The sequence below is a fragment of the Pungitius pungitius genome, chromosome 14 (genome assembly GCF_949316345.1).
Source record: "Pungitius pungitius chromosome 14, fPunPun2.1, whole genome shotgun sequence".
Lineage (NCBI taxonomy): Eukaryota > Metazoa > Chordata > Actinopteri > Perciformes > Gasterosteidae > Pungitius > Pungitius pungitius.
Genome location: NC_084913.1, coordinates 4,179,772 through 4,196,112, shown reverse-complemented (window position 1 = coordinate 4,196,112; position 16,341 = coordinate 4,179,772). Strand labels below are relative to the sequence as shown.

The following is a 16,341-nucleotide window of genomic DNA, read 5'->3' as shown; positions in this document are numbered from 1 at the left end:
ACATACCGTAATGGCTCTGTTGAGGGTTCAGTATGTGAATCTAAAAAAGAGTTCTTCAACAGATTGCTTCTCACCAGACCCTTCAAATTCCCTCTTAAACTCACAAATGAACAAGTTATTATCTGTTTTTTTCCATTGTTAACAATGTGCTGATGTGTTAGCTTAAGAGATGCCAGTGAGACTGTTGTGTTGTAACCCTGTGACGCCAGACCAGGTCCCCCTGGCGTCCAGTTATGCTAAGCTAACCAACTCCGGGCTGTAGCTTTATATTTAAATATGTGGGTCCTGTTAAGTTTGCAAATGAGGTTAGATTTACTTGAGCCAGTTTGGGAGGGGTTGAGGTACTCCATGGTGTTTAGGTTGGAATCATTTATCATGTTGCTACTCCCCAAAAATATTCTTCAGCCCCGATTCCCTCATTCTGTCAGTGAATCGCCCCCCTCCGTCCCAGTTAGGCATCTTTTACTGTGCTTATCCGACCCAATATCACTCAATCTGTTTTTTAAAGTACCTTTTAATGAATATCTGCCTCTCGATTAAGACCAACCTTGGTTTAAGTGCAGTAAAAGTGCAGCAGTCGGCACATGTTTACGAGTGGGCATCTAATCAGAATATCCCTGCGGATTCCACAACTACTCTACATTTTTCATGTATATTTTTCTTATGCAGCAAAAAGTCCTTTACATACTAAATAATAATCAGTATTGGTGGGAGACTAGACTGGTGGGGCCAGTACAAGGGCATTTCTTTTTCTGTCATAATTCATTTCTTACCTTTTTTTTGGGCTCAGGGAACAGAATTCCACGAATTCTTTTGTGGCCTTTTCAAAAAATAAAAATAAAAAAAAGGGTGTGCATTCCTAACCCGAGACCCACCTGTTGTTGCAGTATGTTCCTCCGGACCTATGCATCTGTACCTTTGTGCTGGAACAGTCTCTGTCGGTACGGGCCCTCCAGGAGATGCTGGCTAAGAGCGGACAGAACAGCGAAGGGGTGAGTGATGGCGTGCACGCATGCACGCACGCACGCATGCACGCACACACTTTTTCACTATAAAGAGATTAATGGACAAAATATGAATTTTTTTGTGAATATGTGAATTTGTTATCCACAGTCATCCGTCACATCTCTACACCTGATGTTGTTTAAAGTTGTCTTCTCCTTGCAGTGACAGCTGTGTAATTCTCCCTTCTCTGTCTTCTATTTTCTGCGTATAATCTCCATCTTCTGGACGATAGACGCGTGGCCCCGACCGATGGGTATGTCCGCCACTCATTGCATTTCTACCTCGTCGCCAATGCATGACGCAGTGCGCTTGCCACACCACACGGCCGTCCACTACGAAGCGTCGCCACCGAACACTAAGCTTTACGCCAGGAAATCGTGTTGTTAAAATAACCGATGATTACGTACGCCAGGGTGACGGTGACAAATGGAGGTTTGTATAGACTTCCGATAAACATCGCCGTCGCCGATGCTGGATTAGCGTCAGATTATCGGTAGTCACGCCTCCGGGGGCATTCAGATGCATGTTTGTTGCAGGTGTTTCCTGCCACTATGTGTGTCATGAGATGCTGTGACGGGATGCAAACAGCTGAGACCGACAAACAGAAAACGATCACGCGGGATTTGGTAAAAAAGAGAATCGCACTGCTGACTTTGAGTTAGTTTTGAGCCTCTCCAACCTTTTTGATGCCACTTGGCGCATGATGGTGAGAATGTCCAGAACATCCAGAGTCCAGCCTCAATCCTCCATCAGAATCTTTTTAAGGCTTAACTTTAAAGTCCAACTCACTGCAGCTTGTCGAGCAAGGCCACCAATCCGAGTTATTTAGGGTGGAAGAGTTCAGGCCTCACAGCGCAGCTCGTTAAATGAGTCAACTGACCTTCAAATGTGCCTTTCATCCATTTAGGTGCTGGTGTGGTACTTGCTCTTCACTTGTTAGTTACAGCACATGTTTTTTTACTTTGTGCTCTTTGTGCTTTACTCCTGCTCCCTCCCCCCGCTGGAGCTCAGCCTTCCAGCTGCTGTCAAATCACACGCGTGCCCCGATAGTGACTGAAAGGGAAAAAAGCCTGCCTGATCCCTCAGAGACTAAACATGATTTCCTTCATCTTTCACACCTCTTGTGCCTTGGTAGCAAAGACTGCAGTGACATTGATCACTTGGATTGACTTCTTTTATCGTGTTACTTCACTCCTTTCTCTCTTCTCACATTCATCTGTTTTCAATATGGTCGTTCTATTCCTCAGTCGACGCCCGCGCTGAAATGTCACGACAGGAAGCGCCATTAGAGTGGAAATGGAGGTTGAATGCGTCTCGGCTGCGGCTCTCGAATCAATATGTCCTCTGAGGGACGGGCTTATCAATTTACACCGGCCGGAGCAAATCGTTAGTTCAAGGCGTCGTAGCCGGAAGCTGCTGAGACTGAAGAGAACCTGCAGAGGCAACGCACTCATAACTGTGCCAACCAGCACCTGGAATGTACACGTGTGTCATCGCGGATTAAAAGAAACACTGAACTGATTGGATCACGCCGGGGAAAAAAGGGGAAATGATGAGATCAGCCAATCGGAGCGGCTCAGTCGGCTCATCAAGCGCGCCCGTGTTTCATCCTCTCAGCCAGCCGCTGCTGCCTCTTTGTCCTCCAGCTCGTAGCCGTATCCACCCTTACTTTAATGAGAGAAACCAGAGCCGGCCATGTTCCTCGAGTCGTGCCAAATGTCACGTCTTTAAATTGATTTGAGAATCCCCTGTGGTCAAGAAACGGTACTTGTTGCTCCTCTTATATCTCTCTGGGATCTCTTTGGTTTCAGTGGTGTCTCGTAGTGTATCGAATCCTCGCTGAATTGTGTCTCCACATTCAGAAATGATGTTTCCCTTACCAACACAAAACCACAAAGTCCCTCCTGTTTTCGTGCACTCTTTCAATAAAAAGCACTCCCCAGGCGGGGGGAGAAGGAAGGGATTGGACGGCTTGTGTTTATTAGTTGTGGTGATTGCAGCTGGATGTGCCTCGCCGCATTAGGCTCAGTACCTCAGCCAGCACATCAGCAGTAGCCACAAGCACAGAAGAAGCCAGTGCTGCAGTGTGCACGACACAACTGCACCAAATCACAGCTCGGTTGTTGTCACTGGAGCCAATCGGGGGGGGATATATAGAGCCGGGGAAAAAAAAGAAGAGAGAAAATGAAAGCGAAGGCGAGAGAGGCTGTGCATGCTACGTAGGTTTTCACAAAACCCTGCCATGATGCATCTTTTTCTCACATAGTTATACAGTTAAGAAAAAGAACAAAACCCTATGTTATGCAATCTCAGTTTAATGTGACATAAACTCTGCTGGTTGGCATTCCATCAGAAATGATTTCTGGATGTCATCTGCTTTTCCTTATCTAAAAATGTATTAATTGACAAAATAAAGCAGGCGCAGGCAGGTTGAGGATAATGACACTCTTTCTTACCTTAATGCTTCCTAGAGGCTCATAAGGAAGGTGAGTAACGTGGGAGGTAGAAGAACAACAACGAACCAGTGGAGATGCCATTCCCCCCCCCCCCCCCCCCCCCGCGCTCCCGTCTTCCTGCATCTGAACGGAACCATAGAAGCGACAGAGTCCCCCCCTACTGACGTCGACCCTGCATCGGAGACTCACAGTAGTTGTGCATCCTTCCCACATTCCTATGGGAGTGCTGGAAGGATGAGCTCGTATCTCCATCTCCTGTGACAAGTCCGATTGCATGTCTCCATTGGGGTGTCAGAAAATGTGCCCCCCCACCGCCCCCCCCCCCCCCCCTACACCGCCCACACCCCGACAACCCCACACCCCCTACCCATCGCTGGCCAGAAGGTCCTCGCTGAGGTCAACATTCAGTGCCAGAGGGTCGGGTGCTGATTTAACCAGTTGGAGGGAGACCACTGGGTGAGCTGGAAGAATGAGTTGTGATGTAACTACGTGTTTCTTTTTGTGTGTGTGTGTGTGTTATCTCCTTAGGCGGCGCAGAGCGGCGGACACAAGACTCTGCTGTACGGACACGCCATCCTACTTCGACATTCCTTCAGCTCCATGGTAAGACATCGCGCGCGATCGGCGTCGCCGCCAAGGAAGAGAAGCCAGAGCTTAGATACATGAACAGCAGCGTGTGAGCGAGGTGTCCTGCAGAGCGTTGTGTGTGACAGCTGCTTCCTGTGGGCTTTGATGTGTACCGCAGTTCCTGGCCTGCTTGAAGACATCAAGGTCGCAGACCGACAAACTGTCGTTTGATGTCGGGCTGCAGGAGGATTCAACAGGTAAAGGAAACAGCTCTGTACGATTCCGCTTTCATCCCCCCGTTTTCCCTCTCTCCCTCTATTTGGATCTTCAACTCTCTCTCTCTCTCTCTCTCTCTCTCTCTCTGTGCTGTCTGTAAGCTCCTCCTACAGTTGTAGAGATACGTATACGTATGAGTAAAGCGCGTGCGTGTGTCACCCTAGGTGAGGCTTGTTGGTGGACAATCCACCCCGCCTCCAAACAGCGATCGGAAGGAGAGAAAGTGCGGATTGGCGATGACCTCATCCTCGTCAGCGTGTCCTCCGAGAGATACCTTGTAAGTTTGCCGCTTGATCCTTGGCGTCGGAGCAAATCACGACTCCCGCTTTGGATGAGCTTCGCTTGTTTTAAGCCTGGTCACATATTCACACGGTGGGATGTGATAGATTAGTGGGATCTATTAGTAAGTATCTATCTATCTTTCGCATCCCACCACCATCAATGAGGATCATAATCCTATCCCCTATGGGGACAGCACCTGAGGGCTGGGCGGGACCTCCGGAGAAGGAGGATGATCGGGACACAGCTGCTGCAAAAGTTGCCCCCCCCAGATGGCATGAATCCCCAAAACACTCACAGCGTCAGTCTGTCATGTCGGTCACCTCATCACTCAATGACAAACCGGGGCGTTTCAAACTCAAGCTGAACACTTGATGTTGAAAGAATAGTTTCATTTACATGTATCCGAAATCCTTCTCTTTCCTGCAGCACTTATCCATCTCCAGTGGCAACATCCAGGTGGATGCTTCCTTCATGCAAACACTGTGGAACGTCCATCCCATCTGCTCCGGTAGCAACATAGAAGAAGGTAGAAGCTGCTTACGAGACGCTTTGTTTTTCCTCTTCTAGCAGTTTATTTTCTACGATTTGATGGTATTCAAAAGAGAGAAAATACACACACACCTAGACACTCATTCACACATACAATTTTGTCCCTCCTCCTCCTACAGGCTACCTGTTGGGTGGTCATGTGATGCGGCTGTTCCATGGACATGACGAGGTAGTGGCCATCCCGGGATCTGACCAGGCTGAAGAGCAGCAGAGGTGCGAAACGCCGTTTAGTGCTGAACTTAATCGCACCGAAGCACTCGGGGGTCATCCTGTTATCGACTGCAAGGCATGTCATGTGACGCACAAGAAGCTAACTGACCTGTGATTTACCCACGGTTCCTCCATAAAAAATTCTTCTGACCAGCTCACACTCCCCCGGGGAGCCAAAATGGCTGCTGTGCTATTTTTATCCCCAGTACAGCCGCTTGTTGCCATCACGGATAAGGTAGGCTGCAGAAAAGAATTGGCACACCGGGCTCAAAGTGGGTCAAGACAGCGGGCAAAGCTCACTCGCACTCAGCCAGGTGCCTGGATATGTGTGTTCCTCTTGGGCACGCAGACACACACACACACACACACACACACACGTGGTGTCTATTTTTAGAACAGAGCGCGGCGGATACGGGCGCAGGGTCGGATACGATTTTCACCGTTTGGGCTTTTCCCCCCCGCTGCTGTTGTCTGTTGAAATTCAACAGACAGAGCGAGCTGTTTAAAGGTCAAAGTCCAATGCCCAACGAGCGATTTACTTTACACACAGTACCTCATATCACTAATAGCCTGTGAAGCTGTGCGTTATCAGGCTCTCTGTTTGAAGGATGTGATGCTGTGTGACTGTGTGCACATATACAGCGTGACGAATCATAGTTAAAGAGGTGGTCTTCTTCTAACGGAGGGTCGAATGACCTCGACGGTATCCGCGGTGGCTAGACAATAAAAGCGTCAGGGCAAATAGACAGACTGCCCACTCATGCTTCTCTGGCATCCCCAGGATTGTCAACTATGAGACGGGTAAAGCCGGCGCCAAGGCCAGGTCCCTGTGGAGGCTGGAGCCGCTCCGGATCAGGTGGGCTGCATTGTCTATTTCTTTCCTTCCTGTTTCTTACTACCAATTTGATTTATTTATTTCATCATTCTTGTATTTCCACGTTTCTCTGTATCTGCTGTTTTCTCTTTCTGTTTTTTTTTGTCTCTACACCCACTAATGCTCCCCCCCCCCCCTCCCTACCTTGGTTTAACTGCTGCACTTCCTGTCTTTTCACTTCTCTATACGTCCCTCATTGTTCTTTTCTTCTTGCTCTCTCTCTGTCAACTATTTAATCCTGGTTACTTTACATCGTCACGGGCATGCTGTGTCAAATATGATGTATTATGATTTTTACAATCCCTGATGAGAAACAAAGTGCATAATCAGAGAAATGTGTTCAGCTGTTTATTAATTGTTCTACCGCTGGATAATTAACAGCTGGTGGCCATATTAAATCAACTAATTAGTAGATATTAGGCTGGCGAGGCGCATGAAATGCACATTTTTCTCCTCTCGTCTTTGCTTGCTGTGCTTCATTTCAATGTGTGTGGCTGTGACAATGACAGCTGGAGCGGGAGCCACATCCGCTGGGGCCAACCCTTCAGACTGCGGCACCTGACCACCGGACACTACTTGGCCCTGACCGACGACAGGGGGCTGGTGCTGCAGGATCGGGAGAGGTCCGACACCGTAGCCACCGCCTTCTGCTTCAGAGCTTCTAAGGTTAGGACGCACGTACTCACCCGGGTGCATTCCCTCGACTCCCCCGCTGTTCCTCGAGGTGACTTGTGTCCCTCGTCAAACATCACCTCTTAATCTTTACGAATGATCCGAACCACTCCCCCCGGACCCAGTTTTTCCAAGGACAATGAACGTTATTGGACCAGTGAAAGCTACACCAGAGAGGTTAATTTAGTTAATTAACTTGACGACTGACTGAACAGTCTATATAGCTCTACTTTGTGTAGTGGAGTTTGTAGCCAGTTGGTGACCATTGTGATGTGGATTTAAAGCATTTATCATCATTTATTGCTAGTGCCATTTTTGCCGTTTTCAACCTCTCTCTCCTCCCCTGTGCAGGAGAAGCTGGAGCAGAGCCCCAAGCGGGACATCGACGGCATGGGAGTGGCGGAGATCAAATACGGCGACTCGCTCTGCTTCATCATGCATGTGGCCACGGGACTCTGGCTGTCCTACCAGGCACCTGATGTCAAATCGGCCCGTCTGGGTCCCCTCAAGAGACGAGTGAGCGGAGTCAAACACAAGCTCAAAGCGTTCTGTAGCGAAGATCATTTTTGACAATTAGTAATTATTTTGAGGAGTTTGTAGGTGAGATTATTATTATTATATTAGGTCGTACCTTTTGCCACAAACAAATATAAACCTCGTCCCTTAGAGCTCCCTTAGAGTGTGTGACAACGTGTCCTCCATGTAAACAAAGCCAGATAGCCTGTAGTGATAACACCTGTGTTCCAGACACTGTCGCTCAGTGTGCTCCTCTCCTCTTCTCTTCTCTGTCTCGTCTCGTACGGACAGTGTCTCACAGTCTTTGTCTTTGCCCTCTCAAGGCGTGCCTACATTCCGAAGGTCACATGGATGACGGCTTGACCCTGCAGCGCTGTCAGCACGAGGAGTCCCGCGCCGCGCGAATCATCCGCAACACCACGCTGCTCTTCAAGCGATTCATCAGGTGCGCTGAACGTTGCACCGGCACGGCTGTTGTAGGCGGTGTCGTGGTCACACAAACAAATCAATCAAACCTAAATACGGTCCACAAGTGCCCCGGTATTGTTGCAACTGATACTGGTAGAGACGGATTGACAGAGCTCCGATGGAGCAAAGCGACAGAGCAGACATATCAAAGCCCACACAGTCATCACAACAGCGAGGCAATGTCCCTGCAGACGGTAAACACATTCCCATGCAGAGTTAAGCTGTGGGCCTGTGAGTTTTGACTGAGTGGGGAGCTGAAGCCCCAGACAGCTCACTCAGTGGAGCACTCGTGCGTCTCCATGGAGACGCCGTGGAGCACGTAAGTGGACGCATCCGCTGCCCTTATTCGCTGTCGAAGCGGCCCCGCCGTCTTCGGGGCTCATGAGGGCACTCATGGCGGGAACATGTGACACGTAGAGCTCCGCACACCCCTCCCCGGGCGTACGTCGGGAGCTATTTTTAGCAGGCCAGCGGAAATCAGCACTTCGGCATGGATGAACCTGTGGGCGAAACATTTTGTGAGTCATCAGCCTCTCCGCAAGTCCGCTCAGCCTCCCAATTAGTGTTTTTTTTTTTTTTTTACCAGGAGGTCAACGGGTTTGTGAGAAATAAGTGTGTATTGAAAATGTAAATTGGGGGCTGCTCTCGTGTCTGTTATTATTTATAAATGGTGACGTTCCCGCGGCCTTTCCCTCCTGCTCCCAGGGACCTGGATTGTCTGGGCATGAAGAATTGGGCCCTGGTCACGCTGCCGGTTGAGGAGGTGCTTCAAACCCTCAACGACCTCATCACCTACTTCCAGCTCCCGGATGCCGAGCTGGAGCACGAAGAGCGGCAGATCAAGCTGCGCTCGCTCAAGAACCGGCAGAACTTGTTCAAGCAGGAAGTGAGTTTCACCACGAAGGGAAGGCGCAGCAAACCAACACTGCGTGAAACACCCGTTAATAGCAAAGTGTTCTGGTACGCACTGCAGCAAAAATATTAAAAGGCCTCTTAGATTAACGAGTTTGATTTGTGATGGAGGCAGTTTTAATAAATGGCTGCACAGTGTACACAGAGCAGCAGCAAATCATCGAAAGACAAAGTATGTGAAAGGCTAAAGCGTTCTTGATCTTGTGTTTGGAGGCGTTGCTTTTGAAGGTGTCAGCACTTTTGGTGTTATAAGTTTTCTGGCAGCAGCCCGCTGAGGCTTTCTTCTAAGCCTCCCGGATCTAAATTGCTTCCATCAATTACGGAATGACAGCGGCCTCACTGAAGGGGGCCTATGATGTCAGCTATCCGAACTCCCCTTAACCTTCGCGGGCCACAACAATGTGTCCTTGTATCCTCAAGCCAACCTCCTCGGCTGTGAATGAGTTACAGGAATGTACGTGCATATGCGCTTGTTTCAACGTTGGCAAATTATGCACATTTCACACATTTGCCTTTTTTTTTTTTAACGGCCTCTATGATAGTAAACCAAAACTGCACATCTATGCCCCCTCCCTAATACATTACATTTGGAAGGCTGATTTGTCACCTTTAGACAGCTGACTCAGGATTTTCCAGGCATTATGAATAATCATCATTTTCACAGCGCACTTTTAGCATATCTGATCACTATAGATATTTCTCTGTGGCATAAATCACCGTGACGGGACAGCAGAGAGCCACACAGCTGCAGGTAGCCATTCGGAACCGGCGGCTAATTGAAATGCTGCAGAAAAAGAGCTGAAATGAAATGAAATCTAATGAGCTTGTTTTTAATGCATTTGGGGTTTTTGGCGTTTGTAAAACAGGTGTTATTGGCAGGTGGTTGCGCAACATTTAATGCGTGGGATCACTGTGCGTCTCTTCAGGGCATGCTGACTCTGGTGTCCAACTGCATCGATCGCCTCAACGTGTACAACAGTGCCGCCCACTTTGGGGAATGTGCGGGGGCAGAGGCCGGAATAGCTTGGAAAGACATTCTCAACCTGCTGTACGAGCTGCTGGGTAAGAAGCCGGTCTACCACACACACACACACACACACACGTACAGACACTCCCTTTTTGGCCATATCAGTTCTCATCACTGAACCTGCGTTGTGTTTAGTTCACTTGTCCTCGCTGTGCTTTTTGTGTCCCTGTAGCAGAATGTGGTCAGCTGGTTGCGCTGCTAGCATATGGCCCGTCAGATAGAGATGTAGCTCAGTAAAATGATGTGGCAGGTTGCAACATTTCCTTTACGCTTTGTGGCAGTAAAAATGCTTCCGCTTGGCTTTTGTGATACGTAAATATTCCCATGGAGGGATTGTTTCTTCTGCCACACTGAACCCCCTCTGCCCTCCAAAGTGGGATCTTCACACCTTAGTGTTCTGGCCACGTTTGTCTCCTTCCCCGTTTCCCTCCTTCACGCACCTGCTCCGCCGCGGTGCTAAGTGGATTTGGGACGCCTCCCCTCCCCTTTCTTCTCACTCTGCCTGCGTTGGGTGACCTTGTCTTTTCTTATCCTTTGCCAGGGACGTCATGTGGTTGTCCTCTTGTGTTTGTCTTTTTCACTCCTTGTGGCATCCCGCCTCAAAGTAGAACCTTCCGTAGTTTTAAAACCCAGTTTTCTCTCCTGTAAAATTTGCCCCGTGCACACTTTCCTTGTACCCCACAGCCGCTTTAATTAGAGGGAACAGAAACAACTGCACCCAGTTCTCCAACAACTTGGACTGGCTGGTCAGCAAGCTGGAGAGACTGGAGTCCTCTTCGGGTAAGCTCACCGTCTTCCTCAGACATCGGCCTTTTAAAATTGTTGAAAGATGAACCCGTTAGAAATGAGGCACAGGTCCTGTTAGAGACTAATTGATGAACGTGTGGCTGCGCAGGCATTCTGGAGGTCCTCCACTGCATTCTAATCGAGAGCCCCGAGGCCCTCAACATCATCCAGCGAGGACACATCAAGTCCATCATATCTTTACTCTACAAGCACGGACGCAACCACAAGGTGAGCAGCTGGCGGAGCTTCTTCTGTTAAGTGTCAATCTGAGGCGCTATCGCCGCTGTGATGGAAGACCACGGCACATCTGGACTCCATTATTGTGTATGTCTGGTACTCATGGTACCCATGGTACACCATGGGTTACAAAATCTGTCGAGTAGCTCCCTGGAGTCTCCGCTGGTTGCTTAGCAACTGCCGTAGACCAAGATGTAGTCCAGCATTTACTCCATCATTAAATGGGAAATTGTTGTTTATGCACATTGTTCTTTGTACAACCAATTAAATATAATGTGGTGATTAGTGAGTTTAATGGGTGCTGCTGGGGTGATTTATTATTTTTATTTTTTTTTGAAGAGTGGCCAGGGTTACTGTTTCCCCTGTTTCCGTGAAGCTAAGCTAACTGGATGCTGTTATCAGCTTAATTTTGAGCTGAAGATGGGAGTATTTATTTTTTTCAAATCTCAGAGAGGAAGCAAACTTTTTTTTTTATATACTGAAATATTTTCACTAACTTGGATGTCGTCGGGAAACGTTTAGTCAAGCAAGAAAGCACACAACAACAACCCAGAGTGCCCATTCATCACGCATCTCGAGTTTTTCCCTCATTAGCCACACCAAAACGCTCCGCTGGATGCACATTCATTTCCATAACCGTTCCATTTGGGCCCGTTTATCACCTCTTGTTGTCTTTAACTATTAATTCATTGTGCTTTAATGATGCCGGTTTTCAAGCTTCCATCACTGAAATAAGGCTCGATGACGATTAGTTGCAGTGTGTCCCCGTCGTGGTTTAATCAGTTTAACGTTAAAATGAGATCAGGATCAGGGTCATGAATCTGCCCGAGTGTATAATTCAGGAAAAAAGGGCCAATGACAAAGCTCCGGTGCTCTGGCCTGCCGCCCACGGCCGAACTTCACGTCCCATGGAGTTCTGCGGCTTTGTTGAGCTAAAGTCAAAGGCATACTACTGGACATGTTAAATATCTCTGAGTGATCCTGCAGTGGTTGCGGTAAACACTTTCTTCCTTGAGCAACAACATGAGGAGACGGAGATAAGTGGCGTGAATGATGAAGTGATTTCTGGAAGGGTATAGATTCACATGCAGGCTTTAATGGGGACAGTTATTGACTCTTCACGCTGTTGCCCTCAATTTGGGTTATTTTTTTATTTTTTTTTACTCCGGCTGTATCCGCCTCGTTGTTTTAGATCCTGGACGCGCTCTGCTCGCTGTGTGTGTGTAACGGAGTGGCCGTGCGGACCAATCAGAACCTCATCTGTGATCACTTGCTGCCCAAGAGAGATCTGCTGCTGCAAACCCAGCTGGTCAACGACGTCCAGAGGTCAGAAAGCATTGAGCTCGCCACGTCTCCCTTCAACGTCAACGCTTTTGGCCGCAGGGTGAACATAAGCGTTCCAGAGTTGGCATCATGCATGCAGCTTAGATTAAATGGAAAATATGTGATTATGCTAAATGAGCTAAATTTGCTGACATAACATTTTGTATTGCATAGCACAATGTGGTATTTTACACAATATATTACATTTTCACATGTATAGCATTATTAAACATTATTTTAATATACTGTCGGTTCAGATATGTCATATTATTATTATTCTGTCTTTTTGGTCGGTTCAGGTAACCAGCGAGATTCTTATTCGTATTTGTGGCTCGTGGCTCAATTATGTGGAGATTGTTTGAGCTGGGAGGCGCACAGAGATCGAACTTTGCCTTTAAATATCCTATTTTCTCCTTTGATGTTTTTTTTCTTCGTATAATGACAGGAAACACTTTGCCTCGTGGGATAATTCGAACGGAGATTTAGTCAAACAATTCTCTTTTCATGTGCGTTGGGCTACCTTGCTTTCAAGATATCAACACTTTGAAAGAACTTCCTGAACCAAATTGAACAAGCATGAATAATCTTCCCAAATGTCCACAGCAAGAATAAAATATTGCAAACTGCACAAAGGCCTAACTGCGGCTATGTGACTGCCTCTCTGGGTTAACTAACGCTTCTATGTTTAACTTCACTGCCAGCATGAGACCCAACATCTTCCTGGGGGTGAGCGAAGGCTCGGCTCAGTATAAGAAGTGGTATTACGAGCTGATGATTGACCAGGTGGACCACTTTGTGACCAGCGAGCCCTCCCATCTGCGGGTGGGCTGGGCCAACGCTAAAGGCTACGCTCCCTACCCCGGAGGAGGAGAGGGCTGGGGAGGCAACGGAGTGGGAGACGACCTCTACTCGTATGGTTTTGACGGACTCCACCTCTGGTCAGGTCAGTGGGAGGAAGAAATGTCCCCTTTGTTTGTGTGTAACCCGAGCTCACGCCGTGACGCGAGCCACTGCATTCGGAGATCAGCGGAAACTCCGGCGCTGCAGCCGGGTTGTGTCTAGACAGCATCAATCCCCCCGGCGGTGGACCATCTCCTTTGCCCAGAGTGTGTGTTTACTTTGTGCACAGGGTTGCGTGTGAGAGAGACGTGATCTGTGCCAGCATCACTCACTGGGTCGTATTTCACATAAGTGTGTGTGTGTGTGTGTGTGTGTGTGTGTGTGTGTGGGGCGCAGGTCGTATCCCTCGGGCGGTGGCGTCCATAAACCAGCACGTGTTGACCTCTGAGGATGTGGTGAGCTGCTGCCTGGACCTGGGAGCTCCGAGCATCTCTTTCAGGATCAACGGACAGCCGGTTCAGGGCATGTTTGAGAATTTCAACACGGACGGTCTGTTCTTCCCCGTCGTCAGCTTCTCCGCGGGGGTCAAGTGAGTCTTTGATTTGCTTACCCAAAATGAACAAATATATTTCCGATGTTTCCGATGGCAACGCCGCATTTTGGAATCAACACTTTTCTGTCCTTGAAGCTCAGAGGCCCTTGACACAGAGAGACTGGTCTGGTCTGGTCTGAGCTGGTCGTGTAAGCTATTTGAAATCCTTACTGCGTGATGAAAAAGGATTCTTAAAAAGTCATTCCTAAAGTCCGAGTCTCAAACTCGAGTCCCCATCTCTGGTGTCAACACAGGTATTGAGTGTCATTGTTCAGCATCCTACATTTGAAAGTTGACCCTAACACAAAGTAGGTTTTGATTGAGCTTTTCACCAGAGGAAACTCACAAAATACTACGACTACTGCGAGAGTTGCCTGCGTTTCGTAATAAACGCTTTGACCCGTGATCCTCCCGGTCTCGTGCTTTAAAAACTGACCCCTCCTCGGGCCGGAAAATGACAGCTGCACATCTTCACTGCACAGTAATTGAGGGTAGCAGTGAGAATGGGCCTGGTTGCGTCACCACTACTACTTGAGTAGCTATTCTGGGCATCCTCAGGAGAGTCTCTCCTCGGTGATGGCGTGCGTCTCAAAACTAAATTTGGAACAGATTGAAGCGGATTCATGGGAGAAAAACTCACTTACATTTAGCTGCGTGGTGGGTTTTATCTTCCCTGAAAGCTTCTTTCATTAACAGCTGTCTAATCATCACATCATGATATCAACAGAATAATAGATTTAACACCATTTGATCACGTCAGGGTGCGTTTCCTGCTGGGCGGCCGGCACGGCGACTTTAAGTTCCTGCCCCCGTCCAGTTACGCTCCGTGTTACGAAGCTCTGCTGCCAAAGGAGAAGATGAAGGTGGAGCCGGTGAAGGAGTACAAGAGGGATGTGGACGGGGTCCGGGATCTGCTGGGCACCACGCAGCTCACGTCGCATTCGTCCTACATCCCCACGCCCGTCGAAACCAGCCAGGTGAACCACCGGGAGGCGGGGTCAGGACCCATTTCTCTCGATGAGCCTTCCTCCGTTGCCGTTACGATATTAGTTCTTTGCCTGTTTCCTCAGATCGTGATGCTACCTCATTTGGAGAAGGTTCGAGACAAGCTGGCAGAAAACATCCATGAGCTGTGGGGGATGAATAAAATCGAGCTGGGCTGGATGTACGGCAAGGTGAGAAGTGTGCAGATTCACGCAACACGCTCCGCATCTAAGGATAAAGACATGACCCGTACTTCTTGCCGTGTTTGGGGGAGGGTTGAATATCACGAATGCTCTGTTGTTCTGGACAAATTTGAGACGAGGAGCTGCTTGAAAAGCACTAGATGTTGGTAGCGTTAGGATTGAATCATCGGAAGCCTTTACGTCATCTTGCTTTCTCTTTTATAATTTGCTGTTCACACCAAAAAGAGGGTAAGTGGAAAGAAAACTCTCATTTTCCATATTCGATGCCTTTCGTACCGTTCATTTAGATGCTTCATTGTTACGTGTTTTAGTAGAAGTCGTGAATAATAACGTGTTGCTTCACCAACGGGCAGAACAGGGGGTTTGGGCAATTTGTTTGCAGCAATAAACCAAGAGGAAAGCCTGCATCTGATGTTTGTTTGCATTTATTCTTTTTAAATGATTTTTTTGATTCTTTAAAGACATAATGCGTCCTCAGAATTTAATCCCAGGAGATTCATGATGCAGCTCCAGTTTGTCTGTTTGTTTCTTTTGCTGAGTTGATCAAATCAACACCGTTCGTCTTACTATAAAGACGCGAAGCAACACCAAACAGCCGGCCTGGCTCCGTCCAAAGTTCTACAAACACTAGACTCCAGACGGATAAAAAAAAGAGGTCCGGTGTTCTAATCATTGATTTTAAGAGACCTTTTTTGGAGAGGTGCCTTTTTTTTGCTTTTGAATTGAGTCATGCATGCTGTTATCCCCAGTTTTTATGCTAAACTCTCCTTCTCCTGATTCTTTGATGAAATAAGTATTGGCACGCCGAAGACGAAAACCCACCCCGAGCTGAAAACAATGGTTATTTTTGCATTGTTTAACCAAATTCTACAATTAGTTTACTAATTACAAAACCCTTAATAGTGTGCTGTATTTGTTGATTGATGACTCTCTTGGTTTATTGTACATCAGGTAAATGATAACCCCAAAGTGACCTGTTTTGCCCTTTAAAGGAACAGACGACAACACAAACAACAACATGGAACGCAGCTCTTATGTCGATAATACAAACGTATATATGACAATCTCCTTCAGTCCAGCATTAACATTTTACTGTGTAAATGTTTTCTTACTTAAATGCACGAACGCAGCAAATACTGAGATGGACTTATTATATCACAGTGGATGGAAATACTTAGATGCCGTGTCATCACAGTGGACGTTCTACAGAGCAAAAAAGCAAAGTGTTTGCATACATATTTTTACATTTGTATTATTGTTAATTCTGTAATTCTGAAAAAAGAAAGAACTGACAGAAAAAGTGATTTCCCCACACAGTTCTTGTACTATTCACAAAAGAGCTGGCTGGTTTTCATTGGACACACACACACGCAGCTGCACAGCTGTATGCAGCGCTGCATGTTTTCTTGGTAAACATCCGCCATCGCCATGTCGCCTCCTCCGAGCAGCATTGCCAAAAGGCTTATTTTGGTATACGGTGCAGTCTTGAGCGGCGATAACACCTTTCACTCGATAGACCCGTCTTACACCCTTCTATCTCCCCCAAGAAAACATGCCTCCTC

The 16,341-nt window shown here is 47.7% G+C and overlaps 1 protein-coding gene across 3 annotated transcripts in view; it reads left to right on the top strand.

Annotated features, from left to right (window-relative positions):
* The window catches only part of LOC119227227 (ryanodine receptor 3-like), a 71,082-nt gene that overhangs the window by 16,643 nt on the left and 38,098 nt on the right, over positions 1-16,341 (top strand). For all 3 annotated transcript variants that reach the window (XM_062557203.1, XM_062557205.1, XM_062557204.1), the window contains exons 3-23: positions 888-992; positions 1,238-1,258; positions 3,477-3,491; positions 3,990-4,064; positions 4,207-4,285; positions 4,469-4,581; positions 5,013-5,112; positions 5,255-5,348; positions 6,127-6,201; positions 6,729-6,885; positions 7,243-7,407; positions 7,731-7,852; positions 8,581-8,761; positions 9,714-9,849; positions 10,499-10,594; positions 10,710-10,828; positions 12,030-12,163; positions 12,862-13,103; positions 13,397-13,589; positions 14,353-14,569; positions 14,663-14,767. In XM_062557203.1, the coding sequence (XP_062413187.1) occupies positions 888-992; positions 1,238-1,258; positions 3,477-3,491; positions 3,990-4,064; positions 4,207-4,285; positions 4,469-4,581; positions 5,013-5,112; positions 5,255-5,348; positions 6,127-6,201; positions 6,729-6,885; positions 7,243-7,407; positions 7,731-7,852; positions 8,581-8,761; positions 9,714-9,849; positions 10,499-10,594; positions 10,710-10,828; positions 12,030-12,163; positions 12,862-13,103; positions 13,397-13,589; positions 14,353-14,569; positions 14,663-14,767 (2,544 nt within the window). The remainder of the gene's footprint in view (positions 1-887; positions 993-1,237; positions 1,259-3,476; positions 3,492-3,989; positions 4,065-4,206; positions 4,286-4,468; positions 4,582-5,012; positions 5,113-5,254; positions 5,349-6,126; positions 6,202-6,728; positions 6,886-7,242; positions 7,408-7,730; positions 7,853-8,580; positions 8,762-9,713; positions 9,850-10,498; positions 10,595-10,709; positions 10,829-12,029; positions 12,164-12,861; positions 13,104-13,396; positions 13,590-14,352; positions 14,570-14,662; positions 14,768-16,341) is intronic.